The 15,085-nt window shown below is 50.6% G+C and overlaps 2 protein-coding genes across 20 annotated transcripts in view; one reads left to right on the forward strand and one right to left on the reverse strand.

The window, feature by feature from the left end:
- Positions 1-15,085, reverse strand: part of LOC112837639 (uncharacterized) — a 132,425-nt gene that overhangs the window by 116,432 nt on the left and 908 nt on the right. For 9 of the 14 annotated variants that reach the window (XR_012375387.1, XR_012375386.1, XR_012375393.1 and 6 more), the window contains exon 1: positions 12,854-13,217. Coding sequence is in view for 7 of the 14 variants with exons in the window: in XM_073883078.1 (XP_073739179.1) it covers positions 12,854-13,210 (357 nt within the window). In the remaining 7 variants the exon portion in view is untranslated. Of the gene's footprint in view, positions 1-12,853; positions 13,218-15,085 lie in introns of those variants that run through there. The other 5 variants (XR_012375389.1, XR_012375388.1, XR_012375390.1 and 2 more) reach the window with 4 other exon arrangements.
- The window catches only part of MARCHF10 (membrane associated ring-CH-type finger 10), a 79,952-nt gene that overhangs the window by 62,575 nt on the left and 2,292 nt on the right, over positions 1-15,085 (forward strand). For all 6 annotated transcript variants that reach the window (XM_073883072.1, XM_025890073.2, XM_025890075.2 and 3 more), the window contains 3 exons: positions 1,042-1,151; positions 9,876-9,989; positions 13,692-13,734. In XM_073883072.1, the coding sequence (XP_073739173.1) occupies positions 1,042-1,151; positions 9,876-9,989; positions 13,692-13,734 (267 nt within the window). The remainder of the gene's footprint in view (positions 1-1,041; positions 1,152-9,875; positions 9,990-13,691; positions 13,735-15,085) is intronic.

Consider the following 15,085-nt stretch of genomic DNA (forward strand, 5'->3'; position numbering starts at 1 on the left):
GAAGGAAGAAGGAAAGAAGGAAGGAAGGAAGGAAGAAAGAAGGAAGGAAGGAAGAAGGAAAGAAGGAAGGAAGGAAGGAAGAAAGAAGGAAGAAAGGAAGAAGGAAGGAAGGAAGGAAGGAAGAAGGAAGGAAGGAAGAAGGAAGGAAGGAAAGAAGGAAGGAAGGAAGGAAGAAAGAAGGAAGAAAGGAAGGAAGGAAGGAAGGAAAGAAGGAAGGAAGGAAGGAAGGAAGGAAGAAAGAAGGCAGGAAGGAAGGAAGGAAGGAAGAAGGAAGGAAGGAAGGAAGGAAGAAGGAAAGAAGGAAGGAAGGAAGAAGGAAGGAAGGAAGGAAGGAAGGAAAGAAGGAAGGAAAGAAGGAAGGAAGGAAGAAAGAAGGAAAGAAGGAAAGAAAAGAAAGAAAAGAAAGCCACTGCCACAAAGGAAGGCTTCTCAAGTTTCTTTTCCCAGATGAAGCTGAGCTTGGTCTCAGGTACTGCTTGTGCTATAGTTCCCATACATGGCCCCCGGCTCCCTCACTTTCTCAGGTGGGACGTCACCTGGGTGAGCGTAAAGGCAGATTTTGGAACCACAGACTGAGAATAGCTTCTGCCATCAGTTTGGTCCTCATCTGCTTATTTGCTTGGACCCTTGTTAGGTCTGTCAGAAAAAATACAACAACAACAAGAACACAGGTCAATATTCACTCTTTTTGGCAAACACCTGTGTTACAGACTCTCAGCCTCCATGTAGCAATTCCAATTTTATGAACCAGTACATTTATATTTAAACAGAAAGCAAGACCTGTTATTTAAAAGTCACGGGAATTTCACTTATATGAAGCTTGCATAATAATGAAAATGATTATGAAGGAAATTTTCCAGATCTCAAATTCAAGGCCCTTTTCTACAGAAGATGGCTGACTTTAAAAAAAAAAAAGGGTCACTGAAACTCAGAATTCATAATACACACAAGTTCACTCCCGAAATGTCAACACAAAGAGACCCAGAGTGTCAACACATAAAGACCCAGGGTTATTTGTAACAAAGAATTCTTTAATTTAAGGAGCAGATCTAGGCGCTGTGAAGACCTGTGAGATGTGTAAGCAAGGCCTTCTGGTCGATCTGGATGATTTTAACGTGACCGACTTCTACCAGAAGCACCAGCAATCCCGGGTAAGAGACGCGCACACCACTCTGCCTCCGCAGCAGAGTCGGTGAGAAAGCACTCGGGAAGAAAGGCTTTCTCCGATAAGAGGACTGTAGAAGGCCCGTGCGTGGGATGAGGCTGGGAGTGTCCACTAAGCTCACTTCTCCGAGAAGGGTGCTACTAAGTCAGACCATGGTGGTGCATGGGGGGCGGGATTCAAAAGTTTTTGCCACCCTGGGTGAGGTCCCGCTGTGGTCAGGGACAAAAGTAGGAAGCCACAGAAACTGACTGGACACAGAAATAGGAATAGTCTGGCAAGCTCCACACCCAAGTTTGCTGAAGTAATGTAAGTTTAATAGCAACAAGGCAAAAAAAAAAAAAAAAAAAAATCAGGGTCTTGGAGGAAATGTTCCCCAAATTATATATCAAGTAACTCTAGGGTAATAAGAAACTGTTTGGGGTGCCTGGGTGGCTCAGTTGGTTGGGCGACTGCCTTCGGCTCAGGTCATGATCCTGGAGTCCCGGGATCGTGTCCCGCATCAGGCTCCCTGCTCAGCAGGGAGTCTGCTTCTCCCTCTGACCCTACCCCCTCTTATGTGCTCTCTTTCTCTCTCATACAAATAAAAAAAAAATCTATAAAAAATAAAAGAAACTGCTTTACTCAAAGTTAATAAACAGGTTATAAGCACCTAGTGTGTGCTTTTTAGTACCTGGTGAATTAATTCTCCGGGAGCATTTGGATTGCAATTCTTTTTTTTTTTTTTTAAGATTTTATTTATTTATTTGAGAGAGAGAGAGAGCACAAGCAGACTCCCTGCTGAGCAGAGCCCAATGTGGGGCTCAATCCCAGGACCTTGGCATCACAACCTGAGCTGAAGGCAGACGCTTAACTGACAGAGCCACCCAGGTGCCCCTGGATTACAATTCTAATGCTGTGAAAAAGTTAGTTAACCTTAGGGGGACAGGTGATTCACGCTCAGGATAATAGTTAATTGTTCAGTTCTTGGGAAAACAATCCTTTATTTAGAATTGCACTGCCCAATATGGAAGCCACAGGCCACATGTAGCTACTGGAAAAGTAGCTGCTTCCACTCAAGATGTGGCGTGTTGGGTGCCTGGGTGGCTCCATTAGTTAAGCATCTAACTCTTGATCTCAACTCAAGTCTTGATCTCAGAATCATGAGTTCAAGCCCCACATTGGGCTCCACGCGGGGTGTGGAACCAATCAATCAACCAATCAATCAAATGTCATTCTTAAGGGGAGTCACTTTGGCTTTCAGATCATTAGCCTATGTCCAGACCTAAAGCACAGCTGGTCAAAATGCTGCGCGTGAGTCTGAGCAATTGTTTAGCTACCTTTTGAAAATCCAAAAGCTGCTGGACAAAAGAATAAGCTATTGATGAGCATGAAAGACCCGAACAGCACAAGCAAGCAGTGTGCTAGATTGGACACAGTGCCACACCAGCATTGAAGAGATCAGGCATCAGGAGATGGAAAGGAGGAAGAGAGGGAGGGGAAAAGAAAGGAAGAAAGAATTTCCTGAGAAATAAATTGTATTTTGACTCCATCCGTTTTGAGGCCCAAGGGTCCTGAGTCGCTCGGTCACCACCCCCTGGCACAGAGATGAGAAAGAGAGGTGCTTCTGGGGTCCCACTAGTGAAAGGAAGCAGGCCGTGTGGGCACCTGAGGTTAGGGCGCCAGCCGGGGCACAGGCAGCTTCCATGTGGTCACCTCAGAGACTATTTCAGGAAATGGAGCCTGTAGGACTTCCTGAGGATGACACGTCCAAACAAGGCCAGGTTACGTGGAATACTACCAGAACGGTCTGCAGACATCACGAACACGGTCCAGCCCAGGGGAGTGCCTTAGCTAGTGAAGACTCCTGTTGGTTCCAGGCATCTCTGCCTGGTTCACCCTCTGTGAAGCTGCTACCGCCTTGCACTGTTGGCTTTACCAATGGTATTTGTAGACTCGACTCACTAACAGTACATTTTTCCAGTGGTACTAAAATGTTTGCATTCCTCTAGCCAGAGGCAGCGTACCCCACCGCAAAGCACACCAACTTTGACTACAGTGTGAACCCAAATCTTGTTCCCTTCCCCAAAATTGCTGTTGGGACCTCAGGGAAACCACACAAACTCTTTGGACCTCCGTTCTCTCATCTGAAGGAAGCAGGAGATCATTCCTCCCCGGCAGGATGGGATGCAGGAAAAAACTTGAGTACATCCTCTAATCCAGTGCCTGTGGAGAGAAAGATGCTCAGGGAAGGGGAACGGCCATGTGACAGCCCCAGAGATGCCTAACCTCTCTGGACTCGAAGGAGGAAGCTAAGTGCACCAGGACCAGGGTAGGGTCCATCACTGAAGAAAGCCACCCAGCCCATGCTGCGGTCGGACCAATAACCTTGGCGTCACTGCTTCCTGCAGCTGCACATTCAAACAAGCACCATGAAAGGAACCGTGTCAGCCAGAATCTAGGCAGGAGAGATGGTGGCACTTTCAACGGGGGTGAGTGAGGAGAGCTGAAGGAAGGCCAGACGTGGGCAGGAAAAGAAGCCAACAAGGTGTGATGAAGTATCCTCAGACAGGTGCTGTGACAGTTCCTAGGCCTGCAGTGACAAGGGCTGGGGGCAGTCACCAGGATCGGGAGACCTGTAGTTGCAGGAGAGAGTCACCAACAGCCTGTAACCTTCAGGAGAGGAAAGCAGCCCTTATCATCCCACCGCCCAGCAGAGAGAGAACAAGGAGGGTCATTACCCCAGCGGCTCTCTCCTCCCACCCTCTGGTCTCCCACCAGCACCTCCCATTGGCCAAACCCAATGAGAAGCCAGAGAACAAGGGGGCCTAGTTAATGCGATCCATTGAGATCAGCCTCTAGGCCACAGCGCAGGGTGGAAAGTGGATCTGGAGGGGAAGTGGAAAATACCCAGCACGGTAATTACTCTACATGGAAGCAGAAAAGAGTTTAAATTAGTTTCATTAAGAACCTGACAGGCCATTAAAGCCTTTTGAAAATGCCCTTCATTATAATCATGGGTAGAAACGAGATTGACAGGCCCAGCCTGGTGAGAGGACAATAGTCCCAAAAACCAACACGCATTATTTACGTGCTGATGGAAAACAGTGGAGGGCTCACCCTTTCACAGCGGTCCTGACTGCTCCGATGGCCCGTTGTGAATTTACTAGAGTCTGTTTGCTAACAGTCTGGGTTAAACTTGAGACAGTAGGGAAGGAAGACTTAGACAAGTTCAGAAACTCTCCATGAACCATGGCGGAAGTAACTGTTGTTGAACACAAAGATAGGGAGGAGGTAATCCATCCTCGGCTCGTTTCCAGCCGAGGAGGCCCCTTGGCCTGGCCTTGGAGTTGATGTATCTACCTTGGCTTCTGAGGGCCAGGCCCTTCCCGACTGCCAAACCTTGGTCCTCTGGGCCATCTTAGCCAACACTCCTGGCAAACAGATTCTTTTGTTGAGAAGCTGGGTAGCTGGTACCCAAAATAGACATATTCAAAGAAAGGGACAAAACCAGAAGTCTAGAACTGACTTCAGTTCAGCCTGGGTCTTACCTAACCTCAACTAACTTGCTAACTTGCTAACTTATTCTCTTATGCATTTTTCTCATTTAGGTTGGTTGGTTTGTTTTTGCTTTTCCTCAAGTATAAAAATCACAAACACATAAAATCTGTTATAATTAAAATTAACATTTAGCTGCCTTTTTTTTTTTTCCTATTAAAATACTCATGCCCAGGCCAGGCCCCAGAGATTCTGAATGAATTGATCTGGGATGGAGCCAGGTATTTTTTTTTTTTTAAGTGTGGCAAAAGACACAAAAAAGTGCCTGTTGTAAATCAGATCCTGTGCTGGAGATACCTCGGTGCCCAAGATCAACACAGTCACTTCCTTCTGATGGGAGAAGCATAGTGAGGGTACCCCCAGCGTAGAAGGATCACAACAAGGGACGACGTGCCGCCACAAAGAGATCGGACCCACTCTCAGGACCAGAGAAGGCTTCCCTGAGGAAGAGACACTTAAGAGCAGGAAGGAAAAAGAGGAGTGAGCTCTCTATCCACATGCCCTTGGGGATCACTGCTCTAGACCACGGAGCAAGAATTAGTAGCATTGTCAATGGCTTTGGGGGTGTGGAGGGGCTCAGACCAGAGAGTTTCCCTGGTTTGGTTCGATGCACCTGAGTAGGGGAAGAGTGATTGCTGCCCGTGGACCCTCACAGGGCATCGAAGTCTGATTATCCCCCCATCTCTCACACACTGGGTGGTTTCTGTAGGCCCCACAGGGTCAAGGCTTGTTACTAGGCTTCTAGAGGCTAGATGAGGAGCTCTGACAGGCTGTGTGCAGCAGAGTGGCCCCATGAGGCCCCAGGGCCTGGTGGCCCAATCATAGGCCTGTCGAGGCCAGTGGCCACTCAACCCTCCCTCCCTCCTGACTCAAACAGGCCTAAGAAATTAAGCCCCACAGGCATCCGTCCCCCCTGTGAGTGCTGCCCGGGAAGGAGTTGTGCTGGGGGCAGGCTCCTTACCCAGGAAGTGGCCTCATCCTTGATTCCGGTTGGGGCACTCAGCTTTTGGTTGCAAGGAAGAACTCCTGGAATTGCTCAGAGTAACGTTCCAAAGTCCAAAATGGGCCCAGAGGGAGCAGGCAGAAGAACAGTCAAGATCACAGATTGTACACTCAAATGCCTTAGAGGCCAGGCAGGTCGGAAATGGTCGGAATCCCGCCAAGTGTCATCACAACAGAGTGGTCGACACGGAGGCAAAACGGAGAGGGCTCTCCTCAGCTGAAGAAGTCCTGTTCATCCATCCTGTGCTTCCTGCCCGCCAACCAGAGCAATATCCTCTGGCCAGATTCAGCTGATTGGCTACGAATTATTGATCCTTGGCTCAGAGCAGTAGTTCTCAACCATGGGTGGTCCCCAGACTAGTAGCATCAGCATCCCTTGGATGAAACTCCTCCTTGTTAGAAACACACATTCTCTGCCCCACCCCCAGACCCACTGAATCAGAATCTGGGGGAGGGGGAGAGGTGGTGCCCAGCAGCTATGTTTTAAAAGGCCCTTTCTGTAATTCTGGTGCATATTCAAATTGGGAGTCACTAGCGTCAAAAGTCCTGACTGAATGGGCCACTGTCTGGTCCAAAATTATACATTTTTTGTCATTCTTTCATCTGTATATATATTTATTGAGCACACACTATAGAGCAGGTGCTGGGCTAGGCACGAGGAACACAGGCGCCAACAAGGCACACGGGGTCCTTGTCCTGAGCCCTAGCTTTCATTCTTGCCTCTTACAGGCTATTTTTGTCTTGCAAAATACCACGTCCCCTTGAATTAGCTCATTTTGCTCTAACACACTGGGGAAACAGGCAGGATGGCGGTGACTTCTCCCTTTTTATAAATGGAGTCACTTTGGCCATGCACAGTGAAAACTCTGCCCAAAGTCTCTGCGCTTGATGGCCCCAGGCTGCCCATCCTGGGGGCCCACGCTCACTGCGTGATGGAGATGTGCTTCTGTCAGCAGAGGAGGGTCTCAGCGGGCCTCTGGCTGTCATTGCTCTAAGGAACAGGCCTGGCTTTCCTCCATCTCAGCCACGGACAGATGTCCTTGGACACACGCAGCCACCTAATCACCCTCACACCTGGGAGCATCTCTTGAACACGTTTGAAGACTTGATAGAACATTCAGCCAGGCCGTCTGCTTCTTTGAGTGGATTATATTGAGAATTTCCATAGGTAGTAAATCTCTTAGCCAAAATGAATATTAAACAAAACGAACGGATGGGGGGGGGCAAGAGAAAAGAAAGAAAAACATCTGGCAGGCAGCCTGAGTGCTCTAGGGCTCTTGTCAGTGCCTTCACAAGCCCCCTCCCTTTGAAGCCTGCTCCCTGCCCCCTCCCCTGTCTACACTGCACATGGGGTGTCAATGCCCTATGCGACTGGGTGGGGAGGGAGGGTGAGGAGCAGCTCCACAGACTAATGCTCCAAGCCTAGCTCATTTTGCCCTTGCCAAACAAATGCCCTGGAACTCACTCTGAGACAAGTCCCTCCCACTTGTGGCTCGGAGCATGAGACGACTCTGAGTTCACTAGCAAATGCATCCTCTGATTGGTCAGCCCAGCCCCTCTGTGGAGCATCACAAACCCTGCAAAGGGCACACGTCAAGGAGCCCGGCCAGTGAGATTTATGGCGCCGCGTGACAGGTTCCCTCCCACAGACCCGAGAAGAGACACAATCTGCTAGAAGTGACTTTTCAAATTATCTGCAGAAAACATTAGTGGATATTTTCCCATCTGCATGCCTCCAGGCCTTATTGAGTCATAAAAAGTAAATGATTTCCCTGAATGCTTTGACAAACCTGATAGTTCCAAGCCATTTTCTAGCTGATTGATTTGCCATTATGCATCAGAGTGTCTCTGAGCATAAAGGCTTCCTGGTGACGAGAGTGCTGGAGAGAAAATCAGTGGCAGCTCGCGAGAGGCCACGCCAGCGCCCAGGAGCCCCCGAGAAAAGCAAACAAGGGACAAGGCTTGGTGTGCGGGGAGCAGCTGAGGGATGGGTTAGGAAGGCTTCCCAGGGGCGGTAGCTTCTAAGGCTGCAAAGGAGGCGCAGACTCTGGGGGGAGGTGGGAGGAGGCGATAAGAAAAAAGTGAAAACAACCAACTTCCTCTCTGCCTGCTCTAGGCCAAGGTCAGAAGAGCACAGAAAACATGACCCAAGTCTAAAAATAGGAGGCTAACTGCTAAGGACAGTTGACTGGAGCCTTTCAATACAGGTCTATAGGAGAGCGGAGGGGCCTTGAGCCATGACCTTGGGGCCAGTGGGCAAGATCCAGACTTGGACGGGACTCAGAAGGAAGAACACATCGATCCTTGCTCAATTTGGGCACCTTTTCTGGCAACTGTTTAGTCCTGGAAGAGGTGTGTCCTGGGCCAGTTTCCTGAGCTGCCCTGGATGGAACGGGGACAAGGAGATGGGCCCGGAAGGAAGGGAAAGGCACAGAGGTGGTCCCTGTGTCAGGGCTGAGCTTCAGTTATCCCAGGAAATGGTCACACTTCCGACCTCTCCCCAGGGTGAAGCAGAGGGCCATGTCCTCTGCTGGGGACTTTAGTCTCCCAGAGGGCTTCCTGAGCACCGGCTGGCCCATCCACACCCCCCAACCTCTGGAGATTTGAATGGAGGCCAGGTGGGGAAACAAAGCAGCAGAGGGGGAGGAGTCATTCCTAATGGCCCCTAATTTATTGAAGGTCTAGGAAGGGTCCCCAGGGTGAGGCCTTGCAGCAGAGGCTGCTCCAAGGAGCTGAGGACCGAGGAGCTGTCATCAGCCAGAAACAGTCTGATCCTCCCTGGGTACCTCCCTATGCTCCAAGCACCAGCAAGGAAAAATAAAACACAACCCACCCACCGAGAAAAAGCAAAAACATTAACCAGGGCAAGATGCAGTGTACAAAAGCAAGAGTTAGGAATCAGGGAGTAAAGGAATGATTGGAACAAAGGAGGTTCATCAGGAAGTCTTCTGCAAGGAGGTGACATTGTGACAACTGAAAAAGCTGTGGACACAGCCTGTGAAGAGTGGGAGGGGGACACTCAAAACAGATGCACAAAACAAGCCAACTGACCAAAAGAGGAAGAGATGAGCCAAGGCCCTGAGGTTCACAGTCCATCTGGGACTCTGCCGGGCACACACTCACTGGAAGTTAAATAATAGACCAGCCAGGGCGGGAGCCTCAGGTGAGACCATCATTAAGCCCAATTATAGAGAGAGAAACATACAGACCTAAGGCCTGGGGCCTTTTCTCTGGACAAACGCGGGATCTAGGAAAATAAAACTGCCCTGTGGCATCTGTGTTCCCAGTTCTCCCACAGAAACGTTTGCCTTCCTAAGACACACATCCCATTGTGTTTACTCCTCCGCTCAGAGGCCGGGAGCTAGACACACACACACACACACACACACACACACACACACACACACACACACAGGATGACATCCAAACTCCCGGTGCTGCCTGATGGGTTCCCACCTTCCCATCTCCCCAGCTCATACCAAAAAAATGTTTTAAATCCAGAACAAACACCTTCCCCAAATACTCCAGCCACACTCGTGAGTAGGGAATGTTGCCCAACATGTGCTCTGCTCTCTCCGCCCCTAGGCCTTTGCTGGCATTCAGTGCCTCTGTCCGGAAGGCCCTCACCAACCCTCAGGGCCAACCGAAGGCCCTTCCGTCCTTTAAGGACCATCCAAGAGGCCTTCCCCGTGTCCTAGTAAACCTGTCTCTCTCCCCCTGTGCACCTCCACTGTAGCTGGCACATCCAGCTGGTACTGAAACTGTTTCTGAACACGGTTTTCCCATGTCAGATGATGGGCTCCCAGCAGGTCACGGAGACCTTTTGCCCCACGTTCCCCACAACACCCAGCTCAAGGCTTTGACATATAACTGCCCCACAAATGTTCACAGCATGGGATTGGGCCTGAAGCATGGAGCTTTTCCAGGGCATCCTCCATTCAGTAGTAAAGAATTCCAGAACGGCCGCCCAGCCTCTATGCTGAATCCCCTCTTGTTCTGTTCTCTGATCCCCAAGGACAGGCCTTGCCCTGGTGTCTTGTTACTACCCTCCACCCTGTGATTTCTTTATTTTTTGTGGGTGATTCTTTCCTCTATTCTTTTTTCTCCCTCCACCCCATGATTTAGATCATGAATATTTTATAGATGAACTTAAAAGTCTCCTTTCCATATTTAGGCACAGAATGAACTGATGAATTCAGGCTTGTACCTGGTGCTGCTGCTTCACCTCTACGAGCAGAGGTTTGCAGAACTCATGAGGCTCAACTACAACAGAGTTGCAAGGGAGAGGGTGAGTCTGGCCCTGACCTGCCCCATCCAGCCGCACTTCCCCAAACCTTGCAGGGTTGTCGATTACATGTGCAATCTGTTGAGGTCTTCGTGGTCATGTGGCCCGGTCATCGCCAGGATGCAGATGTAGCACGGATTCTGTGTAAGTGTACGCACAGTGGCTTTTGGGCCGAAAAGTAAGCGATCATTGCATAATTGCTTACTATTAAACAGGAGTAGTAATTAAGTGGTCGTTAATGGTCAGAGAAGCAAGTGAGTCTCTAGGGATATTTGCACCCGCCCCCCAAAAGAGAGGTCAGCAAGGCTGCCGGGGCTGAGCGTGCATTATGTCTGGGCAATGCCCACTGCCCAAGCATGAAGGGTCCATGAAAACCAGGAGACCTTCCCTCAAGGAGAACTGTTTCTTTAGCTTTGGTTCCCAGAGTGCGTTACTCCAGCATCTCTGGGTGTGTGAATGCCAAGAAATAAAGGTGTTGTCCCATTTGCCATTAGAGAAAGTGACAGTGTATTTACCAGGGATCATCATCTGCGGCTGCCCTTCCTTTAATATGAGAACCAGGAGACTTCCAGGAGGCCCGGTGGTTTGGAGAGAGGAGCCCGGCTCTGCAACTGACTGGAGCCTGGCCTTAGCAAAGTCCCCCACGATGTCCATTTGGCCACGGTCAAGTCAGAATGCAGAGCCCCCAAGGGCCTTCCCTCTAGGCTAAATGCCTGGCTGTGGCCAGGCCAGGAAAGAGCACTCCCTTAAGGCCATGCCAGGGACTGATCTGCTTTTAGCGTTTAACACCCCTCGAGGCTTGAAACTTGACCTCTGCTCGCATTAGAAGGTCATGACTGGCAAGCCGCAAGGCAGTTTTAGTGACCCTCTGCCACCCTATCCCATGTCCCTCCCTTTCTCTTGACTTTCTCTTCTCTGTCCCCCGCTTCCCATCTCTCTCCATGTCTCTCTCCTCTTCTTCAAGTGGGTAAGGGGCCCCAGTCCCTGCCCGGAGGCTGGAACCCAGAGATTCCAAGGGTTCCTGACCCTGTCGCAGGCCTCACAATGACAGCAGGCTGTTGCCATCCATTTGGAGCCATCCCTGTGAAAACTGCTGGGTTCCAACCGTTAGTCCTGAGAACTCTAGATTTGTCCCTACTTTTTTTTTTCCTGGCGTAAACTCTCCCGTTAGACTCCCAAGCTCTTAATGAAGAGAACGGACTGGGCCTTGGCCAAGAGATCTCCTCAGGAATCTCACCCTCTTTTTGACCCAGGCCTGTCCTTCCTTTAACTCTTCCATAGTTTTAATGGTGACATAAATTCCTCAGAGAAATACATTTAAAAAAAAAAAAAAAGGGAAAAATGTACAGGAAGCAGGAAATGATCCTTTGTTAACATTTCCATAACCTCATTTTCATGATTCCCCATCTTTTTTAATGAACTTTTTATTGCACATTGAACTTCAAAGCACCCAGGGTTTGATATAGGTTACAGATGGCCATGACGTCAGCAAGCTAATGTAAGCAATGCTAGCCTCCGGGACACACAGCACAGCAAACACCATACAGCACAGCCCAATGGGTGAGAACCAAGGCCCTGAAGCATGGAGTCTAAAGAAGTTTCTGGTAAAACTATCCTGGAGAAGGAGTCAGTGACACCAGGAACAATCTGGGAACCCAGGTGGGAGGAAGCAGGAAGGACAGGGCAGCACTCCTAAAGCTTACATTTAATTTGAGAAACCCTGAAATAGACCTCACACACTAAAACCACCAAGCAATGACCAGTACAAATAGCCAGTGAAGAGGGACCCAAATGGCTTTTGTCAAATTCACAGTCTTCTGGATTTGAGTCTCAGTATCTTCTTGGAGAAGACACTCAGAAGCTGAGGGTAACATTTAGCAAAAAAGAGCCACCATGTTGGGGGGGGGGGACCAACCCCTTCTCTCTCCTTTACCTATCAGAACTGGAGAACCCATTCACGTTGGGCCCCTTACTTGTGTCTCATTAGGACACCCAGTGATGAATGTTTGCCCATGGTGATGACCATTCATTCACTCATTCATTCACGCCCTGGCCTGTACCAGGTGCTGAGATGGGGATCAGGGAAAGTGGCTACCGGACATGATGCCATGTTGTCCCATTTTTTGAGGAACTTCTGATCAAGCTGGAAGATGAGACTCACATATTTATAAAGACAGGAAATAACTGGAAAGTAACCCTTGGTCACGAGAACCAGTGGACCCAGTGAATTTCCAGAGGCTGTGAATTGACAACACAAGATCTTCCCTGGCTGGGACTTCCTGGGGTGTCCAGTGATCCCATAAACAAATAATTTGTCTCCTTAGTAAGGTGGTGAGCGTCCTGAAGGCAAAGCCGGGCCTTCTACACCATGCCATTTCCCCAATGAAATCTACCTGTTCCCCGAATTCCTCTCCCTGCCTGCCCATGGCAGCTCCCCTGTACCTCTTAAGGGCTGACTTCAATAAACTAGGTAAAACGCTAGAAAGAATCTCTGTCCGTGAGCTGAAAGGGCAGAGGGACCCCAATCCTCCCAGGGATCATGACCGTGCCCGTGACCTCCTGGAGCGAGCACTGCGTTGGTCTCCTGCCCCAGGTACGCTGGAGGAACATTTCACCTGTAGGGAAACTTTCACCTGTATAACACTCGGGGGGAGGGGCACGGGGGGGCAGTGGCTGGCCTGGGGAATAGGCAGGGTCCTGAAGGAGCTCTGAAACTCCACTGGCCCATCTGTGGGTGAGACTTCCTCCAGGCCCTTCCATTCACACTGTTTCTACAAACCCCAAAACTCTTGCCCCAAAGAACCAAATCTACCCAAAATATTGGAGGCCCAGGCTTGGCCCTCATTTGGGAAAACTTCCCTACTCACCCAGATGGCGTTTCCGTGAGGAATGAGAGCTGGCTTACATACAGAGGCGGTCACCTGGCATGGAGTCTCGAGTCTCGAGGCGGGATGAGGCCGGCTTAGCAGCTGGAGGGGCTGGGGGCCGCGGTTGGCACAGTCCTGATGTAGAATTGACTTAGAAGAAAGTCCATCCTTCGCCTGCCCTCCCCACCCCCGCCTACGGGTGACAGGGACCCAGGAGCCACAGCTGCCCCCACACTGGCCAGCAGTTGCCCCAGTAACAGTGTCCGGCACCCCTTGTTTTGCCCTCCAGCCTGTCACAAAGCCCCTCTTCTCCCTCTCTGGGGGCGGAGCACCAGCCCTCTGCACAGGAGCCCACATCCTTGCAGCCTGGCACAATGGGCTCCCACAGAGTACACAGTGTTTCTTATTGTGGCATAAAATGCCATAAAGTCACAACAAAGACGGAGCCCAGAGCCTTGATGGGCCTGCAGCTTCCTGCCAGGCAGAGAACACAACTGATTGTTTAAAAGCCAGGGGTGAGGCAAGTGGCCAATTAGCATGGCCTTCACCCCCACGGCTTGTAAATGTGATTCTCGAACCCTCAGAATGGGCTTCTGCTGTTCAGATCAATTGCCGAAAGGAAGCAAGTCTGCTCCCACGGCCAAATTTAGAAGCCCTGAACCACCAACGAAGGTGACCTGGGTTCTCTCTGCCCTGCCTTTAGCACGAGGCTAAGCCCCCGCAGGTGCTGAATATCAACATTGCCCTTGGCACCTCTGCCCCTTTAAGGGGGAATTATACATCTGTTCACAATTGCTTTGGAAAAACAATTCATTTTTCTTTGTCTTCTTTCTCATAGTTGTCAAGAAATTACCCACAATCCAGACCGGAAGAAAATGAAAGTAGGTTTGGGGGTCAGTCCTGCCATTTTGAGGGTGTTTGCTAATTTACTCTTTTTCTGTGACTGTGTGGAACCTCATAACTGTGGAAGGAAGTAATGACCACCACCCAGAGGCATAAATAACCCCACAAAGCTTGGGAAAGTCTAGCGGCAGCCGTCAGGGAGGCGAGTCCCAAGTCCACTAGATGCAGAGCAGATAAGGATTTTAATTCATCCTGAAAGCAAGGATGAGGGCCAGCGAAAGGGAAGATGGTATCATCAGGCGGGCGCAGGACGACTTGCTGCAGGCTTATTTCCCCTTTTCCTTTGCTGGGATTTTTCCAGCATCCACTATTTGGGGAGCCTCTTGGGTTATCTTCTAAACCCTGGAAGGGTGCTGTTTAGCCACTACAGGAAGGGACCCCATTCATTCAGGAGCTAGTGGCTGCAATGGATCGTCTCACCACGCGGCCAGGTCAGGTGGGTCGGCAGGATTCACAGGTTGAGCAAGGAAAACAGGTCTCCTGAGAAAGGTCCCCCAAAGGAGGGCAGGACAGCTGTCTTCCAACAGGTTCGTTATCCCATAGAAAACCCAACTGAAGAAAATGTGCTTAATTAAAGCAGGAGGGCTTGCAACCAGACTCAGGAGGAGCTTCTCCCTCAGCAGGGAGAATAAACATCACAGTGGACCCAGGTGGGTGTGACAACTCCAATTCCAGAAGTTCTTCAGGGGAGAAATTTTACAACTGCCTGCCCTAAGGCAGGTTTAAAGTGAGGAGTGATCCCCACACTGGCTTTGCCATCAGAATCGCCTGGGAAATTTACCCAAAGTGCAGATTCCGAGGCCCCTCCCCGAGATTCAAATTCAGACCCTGGGGTGGGCCCCTGGTCATCCCGGCGGAACCCCCAACAGGCTCGCCGGGAGAAACTGCACCAGCTCAAAGCTCCACAGGGTGGGGCCCAGATTACGACCCTCGAGAAGCCAATTGATTATTCAGGGCACGCAGTGCTCAGAACCCGGGCTGACCGTTTTCAGAGACCCAGGGAGGGGACGCTTCCCTCGGTTCACAAAAGGAGCCCGGAGTGCCAGCCCTGGGCGCGACCACGGGGTCCATCCCCGCCGGGTGACGGTCCCGGGGCCCCTTGGGGACCCCGCCGCCCGGCCCTGTCGTCTGGGCGCACCCGGGGCTGCTGCTCCCCCTCCGGCAGCCGGGAAGGGAGTGAGCGGGAAGGGAGCGGAGAGATCTAGAAAAGACCTTTGTGTGTCGGGGAAAAGCGCCTCTGCGCCTCACTCGCAGGTCCCAGTGGCGGCCTCCGGCCGGAGCCCCTGCACCGAAAGGGCGCGGCCGCGAGCCGACGTCGGGAAGCAGCTG

The sequence above is a fragment of the Callorhinus ursinus genome, unplaced genomic scaffold (genome assembly GCF_003265705.2).
Source record: "Callorhinus ursinus isolate GAN/ISIS: 27379988/994484 unplaced genomic scaffold, GSC_fseal_2.0 scaffold50, whole genome shotgun sequence".
In the NCBI taxonomy this organism is placed as follows: domain Eukaryota; kingdom Metazoa; phylum Chordata; class Mammalia; order Carnivora; family Otariidae; genus Callorhinus; species Callorhinus ursinus.